General features: G+C 36.1%; 1 protein-coding gene across 5 annotated transcripts in view; it reads left to right on the forward strand.

Moving 5' to 3' along the window:
- The window catches only part of PJA2 (praja ring finger ubiquitin ligase 2), a 116923-nt gene that overhangs the window by 85009 nt on the left and 9672 nt on the right, over window positions 1–22242 (forward strand). For all 5 annotated transcript variants that reach the window (XM_036736047.1, XM_036736065.1, XM_036736079.1 and 2 more), the window contains one exon: window positions 16325–16436. In XM_036736047.1, coding sequence (XP_036591942.1) covers window positions 16325–16436 — 112 coding nt within the window. The remainder of the gene's footprint in view (window positions 1–16324; window positions 16437–22242) is intronic.

Below are 22242 nucleotides of genomic sequence, written 5' to 3' on the forward strand. Positions count from 1 at the left end.
ATAGAAATATATAAATGATTGTTATTTATTACTCATTTAGCTACAGTTGCTAAGCAAATTTAATATCTTTTGCATGTAAAATTAGAGCTCCTTATTTCTTTGTAAAAATGCAATTTATTCCTCATCCATTAAAATAATTTTTCTCCATGAAAAAAATAAGCTTTTTATTGTCCTCTTCCAGCTGCAGAAATAAAGTATTTGAAGGGAGGATAAAGGCTTTTATTTTCATATAATTTTAACTTTATTCTAATTCATCCTTGCCCTGGGGAATGGATACTGATTCAGCTAGTATTTATTGGCCTTTTGGTAGTATCTTCCCATAAACACCTTCCATATAATTTTGTAAAATAGAAAAATAGTTTATTGACAAGGCATTAGGTTTTCTGATTCACTATTTCAGACCAAGTTTTTGTGAGGATTTTAGTTAGGAATCCTATCAGTAAATCAAGCAACGATACATTGCATACATTGGCACCTGTTGATTTGAAGTTTAGTGAATGATGTTAAGCTCTTGCTATACCTGTATTGTAAGTTTTTTAAGATCTTGTCAAAGGAAAGGATATGTTGTTACAAATATTCTCTGATTAGATAAAATGTTCTACCTTTAAGTATTGTGTAAAAAAAAAAGAATTGTCATCGTTGTCAGAGAAGGCAACTCAAAGATTCCTTTTCTTTTTTTCTTTCCTTTCTTGGATGAAACAAAAAAATTGTTTAAGCATTGAAAGAGAGCATCATCACATAGATAATATGTAACTTAGATTTCCTTTGAAGTTTTTTTTTAATTGATGTTATGCTTCTTAGCTAAAAATGGCAGTTTCTTCTTTCTGTTAGAAAAGATTTAATTCATTTGAAAGTGACTACTTTTTAAAAATAAGTGAGTTTCATTTTAAATTTTTAGAAATAGTTTTGAAATTTATTTTTGTTATTTTGAACTTAAGCACCCACAAACATTAACACCTTCATATATAAAGAACAGAATAGTAAGATTGTATGTGAAATCATGGATCCCTATTATATACAGATTGGTTTGGGCGTGGCAGGGGAGGAGGTGGGAAGCATATAATTAGCACTGGAAGACCAAGAGAATATAAGCGACTTTCTCAGGGTCACACAGCTAGTGAGTGGCCAAAGCATGATTCAAACCCAGATCTTGCCAATTCCAAGTCTAGTGTCCAATCCATTATGGTGGCATGGAATTTTTTCTTTACTTTTTTGGGGAATGATAGAGACATCACTATCAATACCTTCCCATTCTCCCCCCACCCCAATATTTCCCCCACAGAAATAGAAAATCTTTTGTAGCGAATAAGCATGGGCAAGCAAAAAAGATTCAGATACTGGCAGTGTCTGAAAATGTGTATCCTATTCTACACTTTTAGTCTGTAACCTCTGACAAGAGGTGAGGAGCATGCTTTATCATCAGTCCTTTGGAGTAATGGTTAGTTTTTGCTTTGATCAGAGTATTTTGCTTAAGTATCTTTTTTCAGCATCTGTTTACATAATTGTAACCATTCTCAGTTCTTCTCACTTTATTCTGCATCATTTCATACAAGTACTCCCAAGTCTCTTCGAATCCATTTCTTTCCTCAATTGCTTAAAATGCAATAATATTCTCTTACCACACTTTTTGTTATTCTCTTTGAGATTCATGATCTTCTGGTGCTCCCATTGAATTTTGTTATTCTAATTCTGTAAAAATAACCCTTTGGCAACTTGGTATGGCACTGAACAAATAAATTAATCTAGGTAGTATTGGCATTTTTATTGTGTTGACCTGCTCAGACTGAGCAGTTACTATTTCTCCAATTATTTAGATTTGTATTTCTGCAAAGAGTGTTTTAATTAATGTATTCTACAAGTTTAAGTTGTCTATTCCCTCAGTTTCCTTTTCTTATTACTATAGTTAGCACTTCTAGATGCTAGATGATGATGATGATGAACATCCTTTCTTTATCCTTGATCTTACTTGAAAGACCTCTAGCATTCTCCATTAGAGATTATTCTTGCTCTCTGTTTTAGATCTTTTATGTAAGGTTGAACTTAATTGTTCTTTAAATGTTTGATAGAATTCACTTGTAAGTCTGTCTGGTCCTAGAGATTTTTATTCTAGGAATTCCATTATGGCTTTTCTCTCCTTTATAAAATTTTCTCTCCTTTATGGTAATTTCTGTGTTTTTGTGTTATCCTAACTGTGATTCCTTGAACTCTTTCCTTTTGGCAGCTACTAGTATTTTTGATTTGACCTGGAAGTTCTAGATTTGGGCTATGATATTCCAAGGACTTTTCATTTGAGATTTCTTTCTGAAGGAAACCAGTAGCTATTTGCTGTTTTCATTTTGCTCTCTGTAACCAGAATGACCTTTGTTTTCTTTGAGTGACTCAGCTTACCTCATTGAGCCTCTGGACTCTGTGGCTTGCTCTTCCGGGGCAGGAAGCCCAGAGAGCATGTCAGGAAGCAGACAACTTCCTGTGTGATGAGTCATGGGGCTGGCTGAGGGGAGGTGTTACTGTCTACGCTAGGGGGAGGGGCCAAGTCAAGAACCAATCAGCCCTGGTCATTCAGGCGGCACTTGATGATGTCAAAAACTCTATAAGAGGGGAGAGGACAGCTTGAAGCTCTCTCTTTCCTCTTCCGGTTGGTGTGGGAAGCAGCGGCAAGCAAGCGTGACTCTGGGCCAGCCCTTGCTCTCGGGCTGAGCCCAGATGTCGGTAACTATGGATTGTATTGGGTATGTCTGTTGATATTTGTAATATGTTTGTATTTTGGTTTTGAGGTTTGGGGTGCTGGTTTGTTTTTCCCCCGAACTAAATGAATGTTTTGAATCTCAGGGTGCTGGTTTTTTCCCCTGAAGTAAGTCAATGAATCTGTGTTTGGTCTGTCTCTTGTTGCTTGTCTGTATGCTCCCCTGAACTAACTGAATGCTGGCAATTTCCCCTGAACTAAGTGAGTGTTGTCTGTATGCTAAGTGAATGCTGGATTAAAGTAAGCTGGTCAACCCCTTCACCGTGCTTTCCTTGTTTAAGCAGATAAAAAGAACCTGTGCTTTCCCTGGCATCCCGGCAGCCCCCTGGGTGCCAGCACTGGGGGAGGGATCTTATGCCCCCCACCAAAGCTGCTAGCTGGGTTGTTAAAACACTCTCTGCACCTAATAAGTCTAGTGAGTCAGTTTTTTGATACAATTTCTCAGAATAAGGTATGTAGGGTTTTTGTTTGGTCATGGTTTTCAGGATTCCAATGATTCTTCTTATCCAGGTTATTTTTTTTAATAAGAGATACCTTACATTTTCTTCTTTTTTTAATTTTTAAGTTTTGTTCAGTTTTTCTTGTCTTAATTCTTTTCTCCAGAGCCCTTGTTTCACTTATAATTCCACTTTTCATTTCTTCCAGTATTTTGTAGTCTTTGTGACCAAGCCTTTTTTTTTTCACTCCATGCTGCTTGTACAACTATAATGGAATTGCTCTCTTCTGGTTTTACCCCTAACAATACTTTTTCTTAGTGTTTGGTTATCTTCTGTTTCATCTAACAATTAGGAATTTTATGCCAGGGCCAGCTCCACTGCCTCCCATGCTCTTGAATGGGGTCATCAGGTCTTGTTTGGTTATGATTTTAATTTCTTGACCTGCTGCTGGCCTCTATTTTCACTAATGTGTCCATGGCCAGCACTGGCAGCCTTCAGTGTCCTCAGTAAGAACTCGGTCAAATTCCAGCCCCACTGAGACATCCTAATTCAGAGCAATGCTGCAGGCTTCTTTCCCTCTTGGTGTGTCCATAATCAGAATACTGATCTGGGTTTCCATCTTCCTTGGGACATCCCCAGTTGAAGCACCACTGAGGACCTCTGATCTGGTCATCTGAACTCTTACTGGCTTCTTTACTGGCATCAGTCTTCTACCCATAATTTCTGGCTATCTCAAGATGAAGTCGTCTGGGAAGTCATGAGCTGGCCCAGGATTGAAGTGAGCATGATGGGCATGAGGACTTTCTCAAATGGAGGTTTGGAGAGGTACTTAGCAATCAGAGGAAGAGGCTGTAGGAGTGGAGGCTTTGCCAGTGTAAGAAGAATGCCACTGGGATAGAAGTGGAGAATTTGTCCAGGGAGTCTGGGCTAGTCAGGGTTTAATGAATCAACAATAAACCCATTGAATGTAGCTTCCTTTTCTTTGTGTTGTCTATGGTAGTCCTCAAACAGGCTTCATCTTGCTACTGGAGTTCTTCAATTTTTTTGTACTTAAACAACAAGGAAAGGAAGTCAGCTACCAAAGGCTTAGTCACCTAAACCAATCAAACCTACAAGACAGTTTCAGAACATTTTAAGAAAATGAACTAGCCAATTCCACATAGCAGGAGTCCCTGGTAGCTATTTCCTCTCCATTTTCTTTATTCATACCACCATATTCCTTTTCATCAAAGTTGGAGTTTGTTTTGGCAATCCTTCACTTCCCTCTTAATCCCCCTTTTCACTTCTCCATATCATACCTATTTCCCAGATAAGTTAAATATACACCAAACTTTTTTTGTCTGTGTGTGTGTGTGCAGCTTTCTTTTTTCCCATTCAACTGGAAGTGAGATTTATGTGAAGCCCTCCCTTTCTTAAGACCCTCCAAACTTAACACAGCTATTCTCAAGCTCTGTCTTATTAAACTCTCTTTATACCTTTGAAGACATTAGGATTCTGAGTGGATGCTTATTTCTTCACACCCTATTAGAATATGAACACTTTTACTATACTGTCGCCTTCTAATAAGAAATGTACCTTTTTAGGTTTCTCTGTACTACTGTTTGCATTAAAATGCAAAAAATTTGTACTCAGCTCTGATCTTGTAATCAGAAATGCTTGGAAGTCCTTTAATTTCATTAAATATTCCTTTTTTTCTCTTTGTAACATAATACTCAGTTTTGCCAAGTAGGCTGTGTTTGTAAGCCTTTATCTTTTGGATTTTGGAATATAATATTCTAATGTCTACTCTCCTTTGTAAGGGTAACAGCCAAGTCTTGTGGAATCTTAATACTTGAATTCTTTCCTCCTTCCTTCCTTTCTTTTTGTTTGCAGTTGGGGTTTTTGTTTTTGTTTTGGAACCGGAAGCTCTGGATTTGGTCTGTAATGATCCTAGATCTTTCATTTGGGGTATTTCTTCCAGGAGATGACCTACAGACTCTTTATATTTTCACTTTACCCTTTGGTTCTAATACATCTTAGTAACTTTCATTTATGATTTCTTAAAAGATACAAAACACATTTCCATGTAAGTCATCTCATATAATTTTCAGTTCTTTCTTCTACAACTCATTTCACTTATAATATCATTTTTTAAAACTTTTTTAATCACTTTTTCCTGAAATTCTTTGGTTTTATTTGAGGTTTACTTTTAGATTTTATAACATTACCATAAGTTTGTTGTATGTCAGGAGCACCAAATCCATATTTCTCTATCATTATGTCTTCTTTTGTTTTCTCATTTTTTTCCTGTCTCACTGAGTTGGAACTTTGTGTCAGGCCTTGGCTCTATCCACTTCTGGAAGAAATTTTGGGGACTCATTTGGTCCTAATTAGTATTATGTGGAGCTTTGCCACCGTGTCTTCTAGGTACTAAGTACTATGTTCTTGAAGGACCTCAGAAGTCACTTTGGCCAGTGACCTGTAAACTTTTAGATCTCTACCTGCAGGCTCTTGAAATTAACTCAGAATCAGAATGGCCCAACTTGCAGATTCCAAGTTTACTGGCTTACCCTTGGTTTGTGCTTTATACCCTAGCACACAGCTACAGGCTCTAGGTTTCTCTGACTTAGCCCTGGTCCACATGCTGGAGTACGACCATGCACTGTGTTACAGTCTAGACTTTTCTGGCTAGACCTCTTCTGCAGTACCTGCTGGCTTCTAGCCTGGTTTTGCTTTGGAAGTCTTAATTATTGTTTCACATAGTGCTCTATTTTCATCCTTGCTGAAGTTAGCTTTGTCATATCTGGGCTGCTTCTCTCCCAGTGACTTCACAATCTTAACCCAAAATCCCTGTGATGATAGCTCTCTGCTAATGGCAAGTAATATGTTCTGTTTTTATTTATTTTTACAAGCAGTCAGCCTTCCCTGGGGAAAGCATTTGGGGAGTAGGGGAGGGCAGAATAATACAGCCTGGTAAATTCAGTTATATTCAAATTGTGATACAGCTTTCTTTCTTAAAGAGAAAACTCCGGTAAATTATTTGTAATCAGTATTGCATTTGTTTGAAAAGTCATTATGTTCTATCACCTATTTAAGGATGTTACTACCTAATTGTAGCCGAAAGTATTACTACTATCTAGTATTCAGAGGGGCATGAATGCTAGTAGGAATGAATTGTTTTCTGTCTACGAGGTGCGTTGAACCTGGTTATTTTCAGATTTGTTACCAAGTACTGAAGAGATATGTACGTGGCACACAGTATATTTCAAACATTATCAATGAAATCTTATCTATTTTAATTGACAAGTTAATCTCATCTATGATAAATAGCTGTTCCATAGTCACAATATGTTATAATTACAGAATAATCTCTCTGAATACCTCATAGGATTTCCTTATTAAATTTTGAACTGTAGGGTAGCTCATGATTTATAATGAAGAATTCAAGACCATAATTATGAATATATAAAACTTCTGACTTGAAAAGGGGCTGAGTTTTTTCATTGCAACATTTTTGCAAAAAAAAAAAGCTCAGTTTTAGCTTACTTTAGAGAAACATGTGAAAAAAATTGCTTGCACAGAGATCTGATTGAAAGTTGGCATTCAGTTCTTTTAAGAATTGAGTTTGGGAAGGGTATGGGGTGATGATAGAAGGGAGAACAGACTGGGGGAAAGGGTAATCAGAATGAATGCCATCTTGGGGTAGGGGTAGGGGAAAGATGGGAAGAAAATTTGGAACTCAAAATCTTGTGGAAGTGAATGTTGAAAACCAAAAATAAATTAATTTTTAAAAAGAATTGAGTTTGGGGTATCTTTAGAGTAGGAATATCTATCCTTTTATTAAGAGGTTCTCAAAGATTATGAAAATGAAAAGAATCTACTTGACTTTTTCCTTTGTTGCCAGCATTAGTAGTAATGTCATGATATTGAAATTAAATTTACTGTGATAACCCACTGCTGATACACAATAGCTTGTATGACTCTAAGTTACTTGCCCTCCCAGTGCCCCAAGCTACTCTGACAGTATAAGTTACAGAATTGTTTTTAGTCTGCATTGGTACACAAGAGTTCCCTACACAAATGAAATCACAGGTCTAGATCCTGCTGCTGCCTCTACCTCTCCCCTCCAAAAATTATAAAATAATAATGGAATATTTTGGATTAATAAGAGATTCCTTCTTTGGATTAATAGAAAGTTTGATTTATATTTGATATATATATTTGAGCAAGAACGCTATGAATTCTGACATTTGAACGAACAGTAAAGATTTAATTGGTTGTGACCAAATAACCCACCAAAATATGGAGAAAGACATTTTTTAAGATATTGCTCATTTGTAGCATGTTTTTGTTATATTTTTGTTTCCGTACTGATTTGCCAACATTTCTGTTTTATTTTAATTTCTGTTTTCTATGGTGTTTGACAATTCTTTTTTAATAATATATTTTTTTTTAAAAAACACAATTTTTAGGTTATGATGTATAACTATAAATGTTTCTGGCAATGACAGACACATTTTACTTATAGTCTGCTATAGATATTTCATTTTATACTTTAATGATAATACTTAATGAAAGTAAAAACCTGTGGTAATAATCATGCCTTATGGATGACGAAGGAGCATTGTTTTGATAGGATCACTTAATGACATAAGCCAAGAGTAAAAAATTTTAGAAGTTAAGTTAGAATTAATGCTATGGTAAGCAAGTCAATCATTTATTATTATAGCTATTGATGTGAACATGCTTCAAAATGAAATAAAGAGTGTAGATTTCAAGTTATCATATCTAACTTTTATATGTTGTTTTTTTTGAAGTGGTTTAGTAAATAAAGTTGACTGCGCAATGCACTTGATTGATTCAACCAGTTTTATGTTATGTATGGATAGAATAGACATTGTTTTTGATAACTTTTACTGTATTAAAGGGACGACATCTGATACTGTGGACATGAAGCTAGAGGAAAATTTGTACTGATATTGTTGCCCCCAAAAAGTGCTTTATTGAATTTCCTGCAGTGTAGTAGAATGCCTGAAATCAGGGAGATCCTCTACACAATTCAGTCTGCATCAAGAATGTATTTATTAGATTTGTACACTAGAAGATTGGGGGAAATACTCTAGGAAGATGGGCATTTATCTGGAAAAGTATGATAGAAATACAGAATGATGATGGTTTAGAACAATGAGTTGATATAAATTGCTTCTAAGCTAAGTGATGATAAATGAACCAGCACTTAAAGAAGGTACTAATTTAAAGGGATGTGAAGAATTTTTTTTAAAGCTCTGTGTAATTGAAGTCTATGAGGTGAAACTAAGTGAAGGGAATTGTGATGTCCTCAACAGTGATAGAGAAGTTCTCAAGAGAGGTGGTTTTGAGGGAAAAGATGAAATTTATTTTGAACGTGTTAGTTTTGAGATGTCTTCAGGATGTCTAGTTTGAACTGTACAGTAGACAAGTCAGATATGGGGCTAGAGCTCAGAAGAGAAACTAGAGATGGATATAAAGTCCTTGTAGTCATCTCTATAGAGATTATAATTGGTCTCCTGGAAGCTGATGAGATCACTCATGTAGAAAGAAAAGGTAAGGATGTACAGGATACTTTGGGGTAGCCTACAATCAGTGGGAATGATCTAGATGAAGATCTAGTAAATGAGACTCAGAAAGAGGAGAGGTAAGACAGGTAGGAGAGTCAAGAAGAAACAATGTCACGAAAACCCAGAAAGAAAATATCTGTGATGATGACCCTAGAATAAATATAAATACCTAACATCATTTCTCTGCACACACCTGCAATGAAACTTTAGTATGAAATAGTCTTTGCTATTTCATACTATAGACCTTGGACCTTAAATGTCTTATAAAAGGACTCTCCTAATACACTTGGTAATTTTGAGGTTCCTTGGATAGGATCCAAAAAGTGCCATACTATGTAGAGTTGCTTCCTGTACCAAGAAGTCTCCAGCAATTTAGTGCTCTACATGCAAAACTAAAGATATTTCCAGCTAGCAAACTATTTATATTTTGAAATTTTCAATCCTAATGATATGAGAGAATATCAGTCAGTCAACAACTAATCATCCACTATGTGCTAGGCACTGTGCTAGAAGTCAGAGATAGGAATATAATGAATGAAATAATTCCTACTTGCAAGGCACTTACCTTCTGATGAGAGACAGCAAGTATGCATATGAATATATGTGGAAAAGATAAAAAGAGAATACATGAAAATAAAGTCAGCAAATACAAGGTACTTTGAGAAAGGGCACTAACAGTTGAGGGGATCAGGAAAGGCTTTATGTAGAAAGTGATGCTTAAGCTGTATCTTGAATGAAGAGGGAGTCTCTAACTCAGAAGAGAGAGGGGAATATATTCCAAGTGTGAGGGGCCTGACAGTGTAATGCTGTGGAGGTGGGAAATTGTGTTATAGTTAAGGAACAAAGAAAAGACCAATTAGGCTGGATCACAGAGTGTAGGAGTGTAAGAAAAGTATAATAAAGCTGTAAAAACAGGTTGGGGCAAGATTGTGAAAAGCTAAACAGGAATTTATATTTGATCCTAGAGGTAGTAGTGAGCAACTGGAACAGATTGAGTTAGGGGAGTTACATGGCAAGAGTTATACTTCACTCAGGCAAATCACTCTGGCACCATTGTGGAAGATGGACTGAAGTAGAGAAAAACTTGAGGCAATGATACCAATTAGGAGGCTATTGAAATAATCTAGGTGAGAAGGTACAAAAGCCTGAACCAAGGTAGTTACTGTGTGAATGGAGAAAAGGTAGTAGATGTGAAGAAATAGTGTGGCAATAGAAATGGAAAGATTTGACAACTGATTGAATATGTGGAGTGACGGGTAGTTAACAATAACACCCAACTTTTGAACCTAGAGGAGGAAAAAAAGTGGTGGTGCCTTTATAGGAAATACGGAAGTTTAAAAGAGGAGTGAGTTTACAGAAATGGGGTTCAGGGACGATAATGAGTTCTCTGTGGCACAAGTTAAATTGATTAAGTTTTTGTTGTTTCTGGGACATCCATTTTAAAATGTGCAGTCAGGAATTGGATGCATGAGATTAAAACTAAGGGGAGAAACTGGAGCTGAATATATAGATCTTGAAGTCACCTGCAAAGAGATTATGATTAAACCCATGGGAACTGATGAGATCATCAAAAGAGAGTTAGAGAGAGAGAGAAGGGCATAGGACAGAGACTTGGGGAACTCCCATAGTTAGAGGTTGTCATCTGAATAATGAACCACAAAAGGAGAATGAGAAGGAGCAGTTAGGTAGAAGGAGAGCCAGGAGGACTTGGCATGAAAGTTCAGAGAACAGACAACATTTGGAAGGAGAGGATAATCAAAATGTGTCAGATAGTAGCTTTGTCATTCACTATCCAGTTGCTAGTGACAGATCTAGGGCAGACTGTGGAAGGGAACCTATACCCAGGAGTGGCTTTCCAGGGTAGTGAGCAGCTGCAGCCCACAGGCTGAGAGGATCAAGTTCAGAAATGAACAGCAGCAGTATTTCTCTGACCCCGGGAGCAGAGCAGGGTCTCACTTCCAGCTCCTAGCCCAATCTGAAGGCAGGATTCCCAGCCCAAAGTGGAACCTGAAATTCTATACCTCAAAACCAACAAAACTTCCTAGCTGTCTGAAAGTGACTGTCAATCAAGAGTCTGCTATTGCTCAAACCCGAACCCAGATCAGAAACTTAACAGAAGAGATCAGGGGGTAAACAATCAGACTTAGTCCTGGTTTATACCACATATAGGAGTATTAAAAGCTTGCAGGTCCCCCACCTGAGCTGTCCTTGAGATCCTAGAATAACATAATACTTAATACTTCAAGAAAGCAGTAAGAGGACCATCTCAGACCTTCTCTCTATAAATATCTAGGCAAGGATGGGGAACCTACAGCCTTGAGACCACATGTAGCCCTCTAGATCCTTAAGTGCAGCCCTTTGACTGAATCCAAAGTTCTGTGAAGTTTGGGTTCATTCAGAGGGCCACACTTGAGGACCTAGAGGGCCACAGGTTCCTCACCCCTGATTCCTAGAGCTTGACCCTAACATCATGAAGTCAGAAGTCAAGGAATAGGCCAGAAGAATAATCAAACAAAAAGGAACCCCACCATGAAAAAAAAATGGTGGGAATACTCAAGACAAACTCAGAAAAAGGGAATAACTCCAAGACATTAATAAGCAAAGCCTCTAAGAAAAACACAGTTTGGACACAAATTCAACTAGAATTCCTAGAAAAGACGTGAAGTAAGAGTTCCAAAAGTTTAAGAAAAATATTTTTATAAATGAAATCAGAAAAGAAATTAGAGCTATAGAAGAACAAATTGGAAAAGGAATTAACAGCTTGAAACAAGAGGTACAACACCAAATTCCGTGAAAATTAGAATGGACCAAATCAAAGCCAAAGACTCTACAGGATAACAAGAAAAATTAAAATAAAGTTAAAAAAAACTTGGAAAGATAGAAGAAAACATAGGATGTCTCCTAGCAAAAACAATTGACCTAGAAAATACATTGAAGAGAAAAAAAGTAAGAATCATTGGACTACCTGAATGCCATGACAAAAACATTGAAAGAATCCACTGATGACCTCCTGGCCTTTGTGGAAAGGGGGGATGGGGGAGGAGGGAGTGTGTGGAGAGAGAGACAGAGAGAAAACAAACTCCCAGAAACATCATAGCCAAAATCCAGAAATTCTAGGTCAAAGAAAAAATACTACAAATAGCCAGAAGGAAGGAGTTCAAGTACCAAGGACCCACAGTCAGGGTCGCACAAGATTTAGCAGCCACCACAGTGAACAAGTGGACACTTTGGAATAGATTCCAGAAGGCAAAAGAATAACTTACCCAGTAAAATAAGTAATGCTGCAAGGAGGGATATGGATCTTTAAAGAAATAGAGAACTTCCAAACTTCCTGATGAAAAAACTAGAGCTGTGTAGAAAAGTTGACATTTGGACACTGGAGTGAACAAATATGTGGAGAAGATGGTCCCTTTGAGCTCTTTCATCATAGAGGAAGTCTAATTAAACAAGACCTGGGAGTGGTTCTGTTATGTCTTGAGAGAAGAATGGAAAGAGAGGGGAAGAGGAATACACTGAGGGGCTGGGAAGGAAAGGGAATGGAAAGGAAGGGGAAATTATCTCATATAATCAGGGTGCACAGATAAAATTCTATACAAACAAGGAGGGTGGGGTGGGCAGAAGCAGCTGGCACTTGAATTTCATATCCATCTGAAATGGAGTTATTTTGTCCATTGGTATGCCAATAAATTTAACAATTTAAGTGAAATGGAAGAATATTTACAAAAATATAAACTGCCTAGATTAGCAGAAGAGGAAATAGAATATCTAAATAGACCTATTTTAGAAAAAGAAATTTAACAGGCCATAAATGAGCTTCTTAAGAAAAAAGCACCAGGACTAGGTGGATTTTCAAGTGAATTCTATCAAACATTTAAAGATCAGCTAATTCCAATATTAAATAAATTCTTTGGAATAATAGGCAAAGAAGGGATCCTATCAAACTCCTTTTATGAAACAAATATGATACTGATACCTAAACCAGGAAGAGTAAAAATAGAGAAAGAAAAGTATAGGCCAGTTTCATTAATGAATATGGATGCAAAAATCCTAAACAAAATACTAGCTAAAAGGTTACAGCAACGTATTACAAAGATTATACGTTACGATCAAGTGGGGTTCATATCAGGAATTCAGGGGTGGTTTAACATTAACATAATTGACTATATCAATAATAAAAGCAAAAGTTATAGTTACATCAATAGGTGCAGAAAAGGTTTTTGACAAAGTACAACACTCATTTCTATTAAAAACACTTGAAAATATTGGTATAAATGGATTTTTCCTTAAATTGTTGAAAAGCATTTATCTAAAACCATCAGCAAGCATTATTTGTAAGGGGGCTAAGCTAGAAGCCTTCCCATTATGATCAGGTGTGAAACAAGGATGTCCACTGTCACCAATATTATTCAGTATTGTGTTGGAAACCCTAGCAATAGCAGTAAGAGAAGAAAAAGAAGTAGAAAGAATCAGAATAGGGAATGAGGTAATAGTTACCTCTTTTTGCAGACGATATGATGATATATTTGGAAAATCCAAAAGACTCAACCAAAAAGCTAGTTGAAACAATAAGTCAGAGTAGCAGGATATAAAGTAAATCCACACAAAATCGTCAGCATTCCTATGTATCACAAAAAAAAAGAAGAGAGAGTAAAAGATACCCCTTTTAAAATAATTCTAAACAGTATAAAATACCTAGGAGTATACCTGCCAAAACAAACCCAGGAAGTATATAAACAAAATTATAAAAAACTTTTATACAAATAAAATCAGATTTAAATAATTGGAGAAAAATTAATTGTTCATGGATAGGCAGAACCAATACAATAAAAATGACAATTTTACCTAAGCTAATTTATATGTTCAATGCCATACCAGTTAAATTACCAAAAAATTTTTACTGAATTAGAAAAAAAATTATAAAATTCATTTGAAAGAACAAAAAGTCAACAATATCAAGACCTTAAACTGTATTATAAGGCAGTAATTATCTGAACTATCTAGTACTGACTGCGAAATAGAAAGGTAGATCAGTGGAATAGAGTAAACATACAATTTACAGAAGCAAATAAATATAATAACATTTTATTTGACAAGTGTAAAGACTTAGTATTTTAGGGTGAGAATTCATTATTTGGTAAAAATTGTTGGGAAAACTGGAAAGCAATATGGCAGAAACTGGACATAGAACAATATCTTATACCATTTACCAAGATAAGGTTGAAAGGGATACATGATCTAAATATAAAGAGAGTTATTACAATAGTACACGAAAATTAGAAAAACATGGAACTTTCCATATTACTTATCAGACTTATGGATAGGTGAACTGTTTATGAATAAATAAGAGATAGCAAAGTTAGGTGTAAAATGGATAATTTTGATTACATTAAAAAGGGATAGTACAAATAAAACAAATGTAGCCAAGTTCAGAAGGAAAGCAGAAAATCAGGGTGGGGGGGAGGAATTTTTATAGACAGTTTCTCAGATAAAGGTCTCATATCTCAAATGTGTAAAGAACTTTGTCAAATCTATGCTAGTACAGATCATTCCCCAATTGATAAATGGTCAAAGGATATGAACAGGCAGAGTGCCAATGAAGAAATCGTAATCATATTTAAAAATGCTCTAAATCATTATTGATTAGAGAAATGGAAATTAAAACAACCTTGAGATAACATTTTGCACCTATCAGATTTGGCTAAAATGATTGCAGGAGTAAGTGACAAATGTTGGAGGAGATATGGAAAAATTGGGGCACTCATTCTTTGTTGGTGGGATTGTGAACTGGTCCAGCCATTTTGGAGAGCAATTTGGACTTATTCCCAAAAAGTTATTCAACTGCCTATACCCTTTGACCCAGCAATACCACTACTAAGTCTATTTCTAAAGATCATTATGAAAAAAGGAAAAGAACCTCTATGTTCTAAAATGTTTATAGCAGCTCTCTTTGTGGTGGCAAAGAACTTGAAATTGCAAGGATGCTCATCAATTGGAGAGTGGCTGAAGAAGTTGTGGCATACGATTGTGATGGAATATTACTGTGCTTTAAGCAATAATGAGCTCAGTGATCTTAGAAAAAAAATGGAAAGACTTGCACAAAATAATGAAGAGAGAAATGAGCAGAACCAAAAGAAGATTGTATACAGTAACAGCAGTATTGTTTTAAGAATGGCTTTGAGCAAATAGGGAATTTTGATTGTTATAAATATCCAAATTACCTATATCCAGAGAAAGAACTGATAAATGAAAGTATGTATAGAATTTTACATATATATGCCTATTTGTGTCTGATGGTAGCCATCTTTGAGGCAGAAGGGAGAAAAAAAAAGGACAAACCTGAGGAAGTGACTATAAACTGGGGAATGATCCAACAAGTTATGATATATAAATGTCAATGGAATATTATTGTACTGCATAAAATGGTGAAGGTAATGGTTTCAGAGAAACCCAAGAAGATTGAACTGATTCACAATGAAGTCATAGAATCAGGAGCACTCTGTTTACAATGACAACAATATGGTAAAGAAACATACAACTTTGAAAGAATTAGAGACTCTGATTAGAATAATAATTAACTACAATTCTCAAGAACTAATGAAAAAACGTATCACCCACTTCCAGATAGAGAGGTGAAGGACTCCAAGTGCAAGATGAAACATATTTGGGGGGAACATGGCCAGTGTGGAATATGCATACACACAAACATACATGTATTATATGTGTATATGCTTGTCTATATGTATATATACACATATCTATGTGTGTGTATGAGGAGTTGAATTTCTCAGCTGAGAGAAAGGAGGGGGGAATGTGGGAAGTTTGAGAGAAGAGGTGGTCACAAAGTTGTTAGAATGCAAAATTCTTAGGAGTAGAGAGTGTTTCAATTTTTTCTGTTTATCGCCAATGATTAACACAGTGCCTGCCCCATTGGAGCCATGTAATAAATGTTTGTTGATTGAGTAAAATATTTTTATAAGCATATTCCCAGTGCCTAGCACAGTACCTGGCACATAGTAAGGCTTGATAAATGCTTGTTGATTGATTATTCTGTTTCTTGGCATTGACATATCCTTTTGATAAGACAAAATTAAGTCCAGTATAAATATACAATGTTTAGCCATCTAGCTGAATATTTGTGTGTAAAAACTATGTCTTTAGGGGAGATAAAAGTTAAATTGTGCTGTTCTTTGGGCTTCTGTGATATATCTGTGATACATTTGGGCAGGACTTAGCAAGTTATTTTTTTCATTTCATGATATATTGCTTCTCCTTCATAAACACAGGCACAATTAGCATCCTTACTACCTAATTTCTCAGCCCAAGGTAGGCCAAGGAGTTGAACCACAAAGACTAAAGTGAAAACACCATAGGAAAGAGTTTAGTTGGCAGAAATTAAGCCATTGCATTGATAATTTCCCACAAATTCCTTTTGTATTTTTTGACTCTTCTACCAAAATGTTTATAGCTTATGTGAGTATGATTTTAAATGTCTCATATAAAAATTCAGTAATGTGGTATATTTTCCCAGAGCAAAATTATTTCCCAAATCATGTTGTATGTCTTTCCAGGCTCCTGGATGAATTTGGTGATGGTTTAGGAGTTGCTCAAGCAATTTCTTATGTGGATCCTCAGTTCCTTACCTACATGGCATTAGAAGAGCGGTTAGCCCAAGCTATGGAGGTACGTTGTTAACTTCTTTTATATGAAGGATGCAGAATGGAAAAATGAGCATTCTCATGTTGCACTTAACTCCCTCTACTGCTTAACTTAATGAGTAATTATAAATATCCTTAGCATGTCTTAACAACATAAAATGAAAGAGACAGTGGTGATTGCCATCCTGCATCCACGTACAGATTACCCTAGAAAAGCTGTCATTTTCTCTAGAAGAATTAGAAACAATGTTATAGCATTTTTAGTATCCATATGTGTATGTATGTGAGAAGCAAAAGTAGTAAATAAAGACCTGACCTACAAGCTGGAAGATTCTAGGTACAAGTACTATCCTAAGACATGTGCTGGATGAAGCCCAGGGCTATAAGCAACTCTCTGAGACTAGAAGCTGCAGAGATGATGTTGGCCTACTTTGGGAGGAGGAATTTCTTATATCATTGAAATCATAGCTCTAGTACCTTTCCCACTGTGTTTCTGTATATGAGGTATAGAAGTATGTCTGTGTGTGCCCATATGTGTAGGAGAGACAGCTTGTGCTATAGTAGATCAGGTGCACTGGACTTGGAATCAGACTTAGGTCCAATTCTAAGTGACCTCAGCCACAAGTCACTTGACCTCTCTGATTCTCCGTTCCTTTATTTGTAAGTTTAGAGGATTTGGACTCAATGGCTTCTTCTAAAGACCTTTTAACTCTAATAGAACTTTTAAAATTTTCAATAGACCATTAAGCTTTTAATAGCTTTAATAGCTTAAAACTGCCCTGAGACTTTTGGGACACCCTGCATATTAAAAACAAGATGTAGGCATGATATAACGTAGGTGCACATATGTGTGTAGGGATGGGCATGTGCATATATATATAATAGTATGTATGTCATGTACATATATGCATATTTAATGTAACATATACATACAGAGAAAAATTGTCTTTCAGCCCTTCCATCTGAACCGTTGGTCCTGTCCCTTCTTACTTCTGTGACCACCTTCATCAGTGATTTCTTCTCTCTCCCTCTTTTCTCATACTATTCCTTTCCATGTCCATGTCTATAGGCAGAAGAAAAAGAAGAAAAAGAGCCAGTATGTCAGAACTATCATTCAAAACAAAACTTTTCCACTACTCTTCTATCACCTGAAACTACACTTAGCTCTTTCCTTCCTTTCATCGCCACATTTCTGGAATAAGTAGACACATAGACTTCATCACACTTTGAAAAAAAATTCTAGATGCTTTTTAAAAAACACTATATGCTACTTCTTTATGTTACCCTTCATGCCTCCCTTAGCAAAGAAGTATAATTAAGCAAAGCAAAACAACACATTGACCACAACTGACAATATTTACCTCATTTTGTACCTATAATCCACCACCTCTTTGCCAAAGGGAGGGATGCATAAGGCACCAGCTTTCTAAAATTAAAGATTGATTCGTTGATCAGAGTTTTGATGTTGGCAGCTGGGTGCTTGATGGATAGAGCACCAGATTTGAAATTAGAAAAACCCAAGTCAGAGTTCTACATTAAACACTAGTTATATGACCCTTAACAAGTTCTCTCTCTCTCATCTTCATTTTCTTCAGCTGTAAACTGAGATGGTAGTAGCGCCTACGTCACGTGGTTGTTGTGAGAATCAGATGAGATAACATGCAAAATGCATTGCAAGCCCTGCAGCACATTTATAGAAATGTTACCTATTATGATTACAGACATTTTGTCAGTTGAACTGTTGGTTCTCTGAGTCAGTTTACACGAGTCTTCCCAAGTTTCCCTGAGTTCTTCATATGTATTTTTTGTGACGCAGTAAGATCCCATTACATTTGTTTACTATAGTTTGTTCAGCCATTTCCTAATCATTGGGCATTTACTTTGTTTCTGGATGTTTGCTACCACGAAAAAATTGTTGTTATAAATACTTTTGTGTAGTTTCTTTCTCTCTGTCTTTGTCCTCTTTCAAGCATAAGTCCAGTATTGATATCTCTGAGTCAAAGGATATTTATAATTTAATGACTTTTCTCTAGTAATTCCAAATTGTTTTTCAGAACAGTTGGTACAATTTACAAATCTACTAACAATATACGAGTATGCCCATCTTCCCATACCCCTGCAAGCATTGACCATTTTTCCCTTACCAGTTTAATGCCACTCATTTACTTTCCCACCATCTGACTCCTCTCCCAACAACTCCACTGAAATTGACCTTTCAAAGGTGATCTGATCACCAAATCCAATACTTTAATCGACACAGTTGACAGTTCCATCCTTGAATACCCTCTTGGCTTCATTTTGTTCTAATAGATACCACATATTTTAGAATCAAAAACAGGATTACAATTTGCTATTATTTTACCAGTGAGTGTGTAATTGAAATATCTGATCTTTTTTCATTTCATTTTTCTCCTAGTTTAAAGCAACAACAACAAATAATACTTAATTTTACTTGCCTATAGTTAAGATCTTTGGTATAACAAAATAGAATCTTTCAGAACTTTGGTAAATTTTGTTGCATAATTCTTCATGGGAGTCTTAGAGTAGAGGACAAAAGTCACTTATTACCCTATATAGGTTTCTGCTAACCATCAACATGAGTTCACCTTGCTCCCTGGCTCTCTGTATTCCCACCTATGCCATACAGTTTTGTTATGGAGCATATGGGACAGTGCCTCTAGTTGTCCACTCAGCTGCACTCCAGATTTTCTTTATCATGCCCCAGAATCCTCTTCTTCCTGGAAGCTTACTCCAGTACTGGAGTACCCTCCTCTCCTGTGACCATTCCCCTCTGATTGGATGGTGCTTCTCAGAACTTCCATTTAAGGAGGGCACCCAGGCCAGCCATGTCTCTTTCTTCTCTAGACTACACTCCAGACTTTCTCTACCACTCTCTAGTGCCAGGGACCTTCTACCTTCTTTTCCCTCCCTGCCCGCTCCACGCACCCAACCTTTTCAGCTTTCTTTTTTGTGTTGTCTTCATTAGAATGTGAGCCCCCTGAAGGCAGGAACTATTTTTATTTCTGCTTGTATCCATATTACCAGCACTTGCCTGATACACAGCAAGCACTTAATAAATGCTTGTTGATGACTGAAATGGGTGAGCCGCAAGAAATAACAACATTGAGGGAAATTTTTATTTGAATGCTGCCTAAGAATAGACAGAACCCAGTCAAGTATAGTAAAATCTCATTATTTTTACATCATTTATAAAAGACCTAGGTTCAAGGCCCAACCTCTGAAACATTTGTTGCATGATCCTGGACAAATCTTCATGATCCGGGCAGCTCTCTAAAACTATTTCAGAGAAGGTACTGACTTAAATTGATAGAGGAAGTTCTTCATCCAAAGGGTTTGTTGTACCACTGAAATCATATGTCCAATCCTCATTCACCTATACATTTTAATGCCAGAATACTTTGAGCCCTTAATTATCTTATTTGTGTTTTCTATGCAAACCACGGCTTTAAATTCAGTTTTCCATAGTGTGCTTTTCTAAAGGTACCTGCAGCAGAAAAGTCAGGCCTGAGGAATGAAGGCAAAAAAAGTTTGACAGCATAAATTGTATCAAAGGATATGAGTTGATTTATTCATTGATCTTAGCATAAATTTAGGAACTAGAAGGTTCTCAATTAATAGTGTCCCACCTATCCTTTGGATTTGACGAAATTATTTTAAGCCCTCTTGCCAGTTGTCACCCATATGTAGTAAAGCTCCTGTTGTGGTATGACTATTAATTAATGTTTACAAAGTGCTATGAGATGAGAAATACTATATGATATTTTGGAATTATTTTTATTCTGAATTTAAATACCAAATAAAGTGGGCCTGTGGTAGAAAAGAAAAAGGAGATTATACATGAAACTGTAAATCTCTTTTAGGTACTCTGCTTGCTTTTCTATTAAAATTCAGCATGCAACTTTAAAAGTTATCATACTTGTGATTGCCTTTTCTTCTATTCTCTTTGCATTAGGGGAAAAAATTTGTTTCAGTGGACCCCTTTCCCTCCCCCTCCTCCTTCCCTATTCCTAATCAACCTTGCTGTCCCACAGTCCCCATCTCCAACCTGAGTAACCAATATAAATAGTCCCCAGAACAAATGCCCACATTAGCAGTCTGCAGGTATCTTTTATTCTGCATCTTAGGTTGACAGGAGATTTCATAGCATCTTTCATTAGTTCTCTAGAACGGGTTGTAGATCATTACATTAATTGGAGTTCTTATGTCTTTAAAATTTTTTAAAAATTATTATTATTAGTAGCTAGGATAGGGTTCTGGACTTGAAGTCAGGAAGACGAGTTCACATCCACCCTGAGACACTTACTAGTTGTGTGACTGTGGGCAAGTCACTTAACCTCTGCCTGCTTCCATTTCCTCAGCTATACAACAGGGATAATGAAAACTATCTCACTGGGTTGTTGTAAGGATCAAATCAGTTAACATGTAAAGCACTTTGCAAAACTTGAAATACCATGTAAACCCTAGCTCTTGGTGTCTTTGTAGTTCAAATTGTTTTCTTGGTTCTGCTCACTTGACTCAGTGCCAGTTCAGACAAGTCCTCCCAGGATGCTCTAGAACTGGCTCTTGTATAATTCTTTTTATTGTAGTAATATTCCATTATATTCCTATACCATAGCGTGTTCAGCCATTCATCAGTTGATGGCTTCCCGCTCCCTTTTTCTTTGCTCTAACAGAAAAATACATTATAAATATTTTTGTATTTAGGGGTCTTTTCCATCTTTGGTCACTTTGAGGTATAGGCCCAATAGTGGGATCTCTGGGTTTGAGGAGCAGTCATAGTTTGATAACTTTGGGGCATAGTTCTAAATTAATTTCTAGAATTGCTAGACCATTTCATGGCAGCTACAAATGGACCCATCTTCTGGAAACCCTTCCAGTTTTTGTCGTTTTCACTTTTTGTCATCTTTGCCAATCTGATTGGGGTAAGGTGGAACCTCAGAGTTATTTTAATTGTATTTGCCTAATTATTAATGATTTGGAGCATTTCTTCATATTATTTATAGACAGCTTTGATATCTCCTCCTTATTAGATGCCTTGCCTCTAAACAAGTACCCTCCTTATCCCTCTCTTCTACTTTCCCAACTCTTCTTTGTGTTTTCCCTTCTTAGAATTTAATACATGCTTTGAAGTTAATCATCAGTCATATTTAATCTTTAAAGCAAAGCAGTGGTTTGCGTTTGATGCTTAAACTTCAGATTCACATATCATTCATTTAAGTTCAAAATATTCTTTTAAACTTTTAGGAAATAGTTGCCTTCTATTCATTTAGGCTAAATTTTAAATAAATGTGGTAAATAGCTTTCATATAATTGAACATAAAGAAAACTTTCCTTTCAAAATAATGTAATACGTAGTTTAACTAACAAGTATAATATCTTACCAGTAGAAGGTTTTATATTTCTTTTGTTACCAACCGTGTGAAAAGAATTGTTATTCAGAGTTTGAAACACCCATGGAAAATCCATTGACAATAACTTTTCAAATTCAGTTACATAAATTGGGCTTGTACATTATAGATTATTCTGTGTTCTCATTTTCTTTCTTTTTTTCTTTTTAAAGCTAAATTCCTCCCACCAAAACAAGTTAGCACCTTTTCAAGCAAGTTTCTGGGTGGCTTTAAATTTCCCCAGTGGTTCTGAAGTGTATCAGTATTAGCCCTTTTATTTGTCAACTCAATTTCTAGAGCCTCTTTTCCCAAGACCTTTTCCGTTTTTTTTTTTTCATTCTTTTCCTAATTCCCATTTATGAATGCTTAGATGTGATTCTTTTCTCTGCTTCATGGAATTCAAATCCCTCATCAAAATGGAAA

This window comes from Trichosurus vulpecula, chromosome 1, assembly GCF_011100635.1.
Source record: "Trichosurus vulpecula isolate mTriVul1 chromosome 1, mTriVul1.pri, whole genome shotgun sequence".
NCBI classification, from domain to species: domain Eukaryota; kingdom Metazoa; phylum Chordata; class Mammalia; order Diprotodontia; family Phalangeridae; genus Trichosurus; species Trichosurus vulpecula.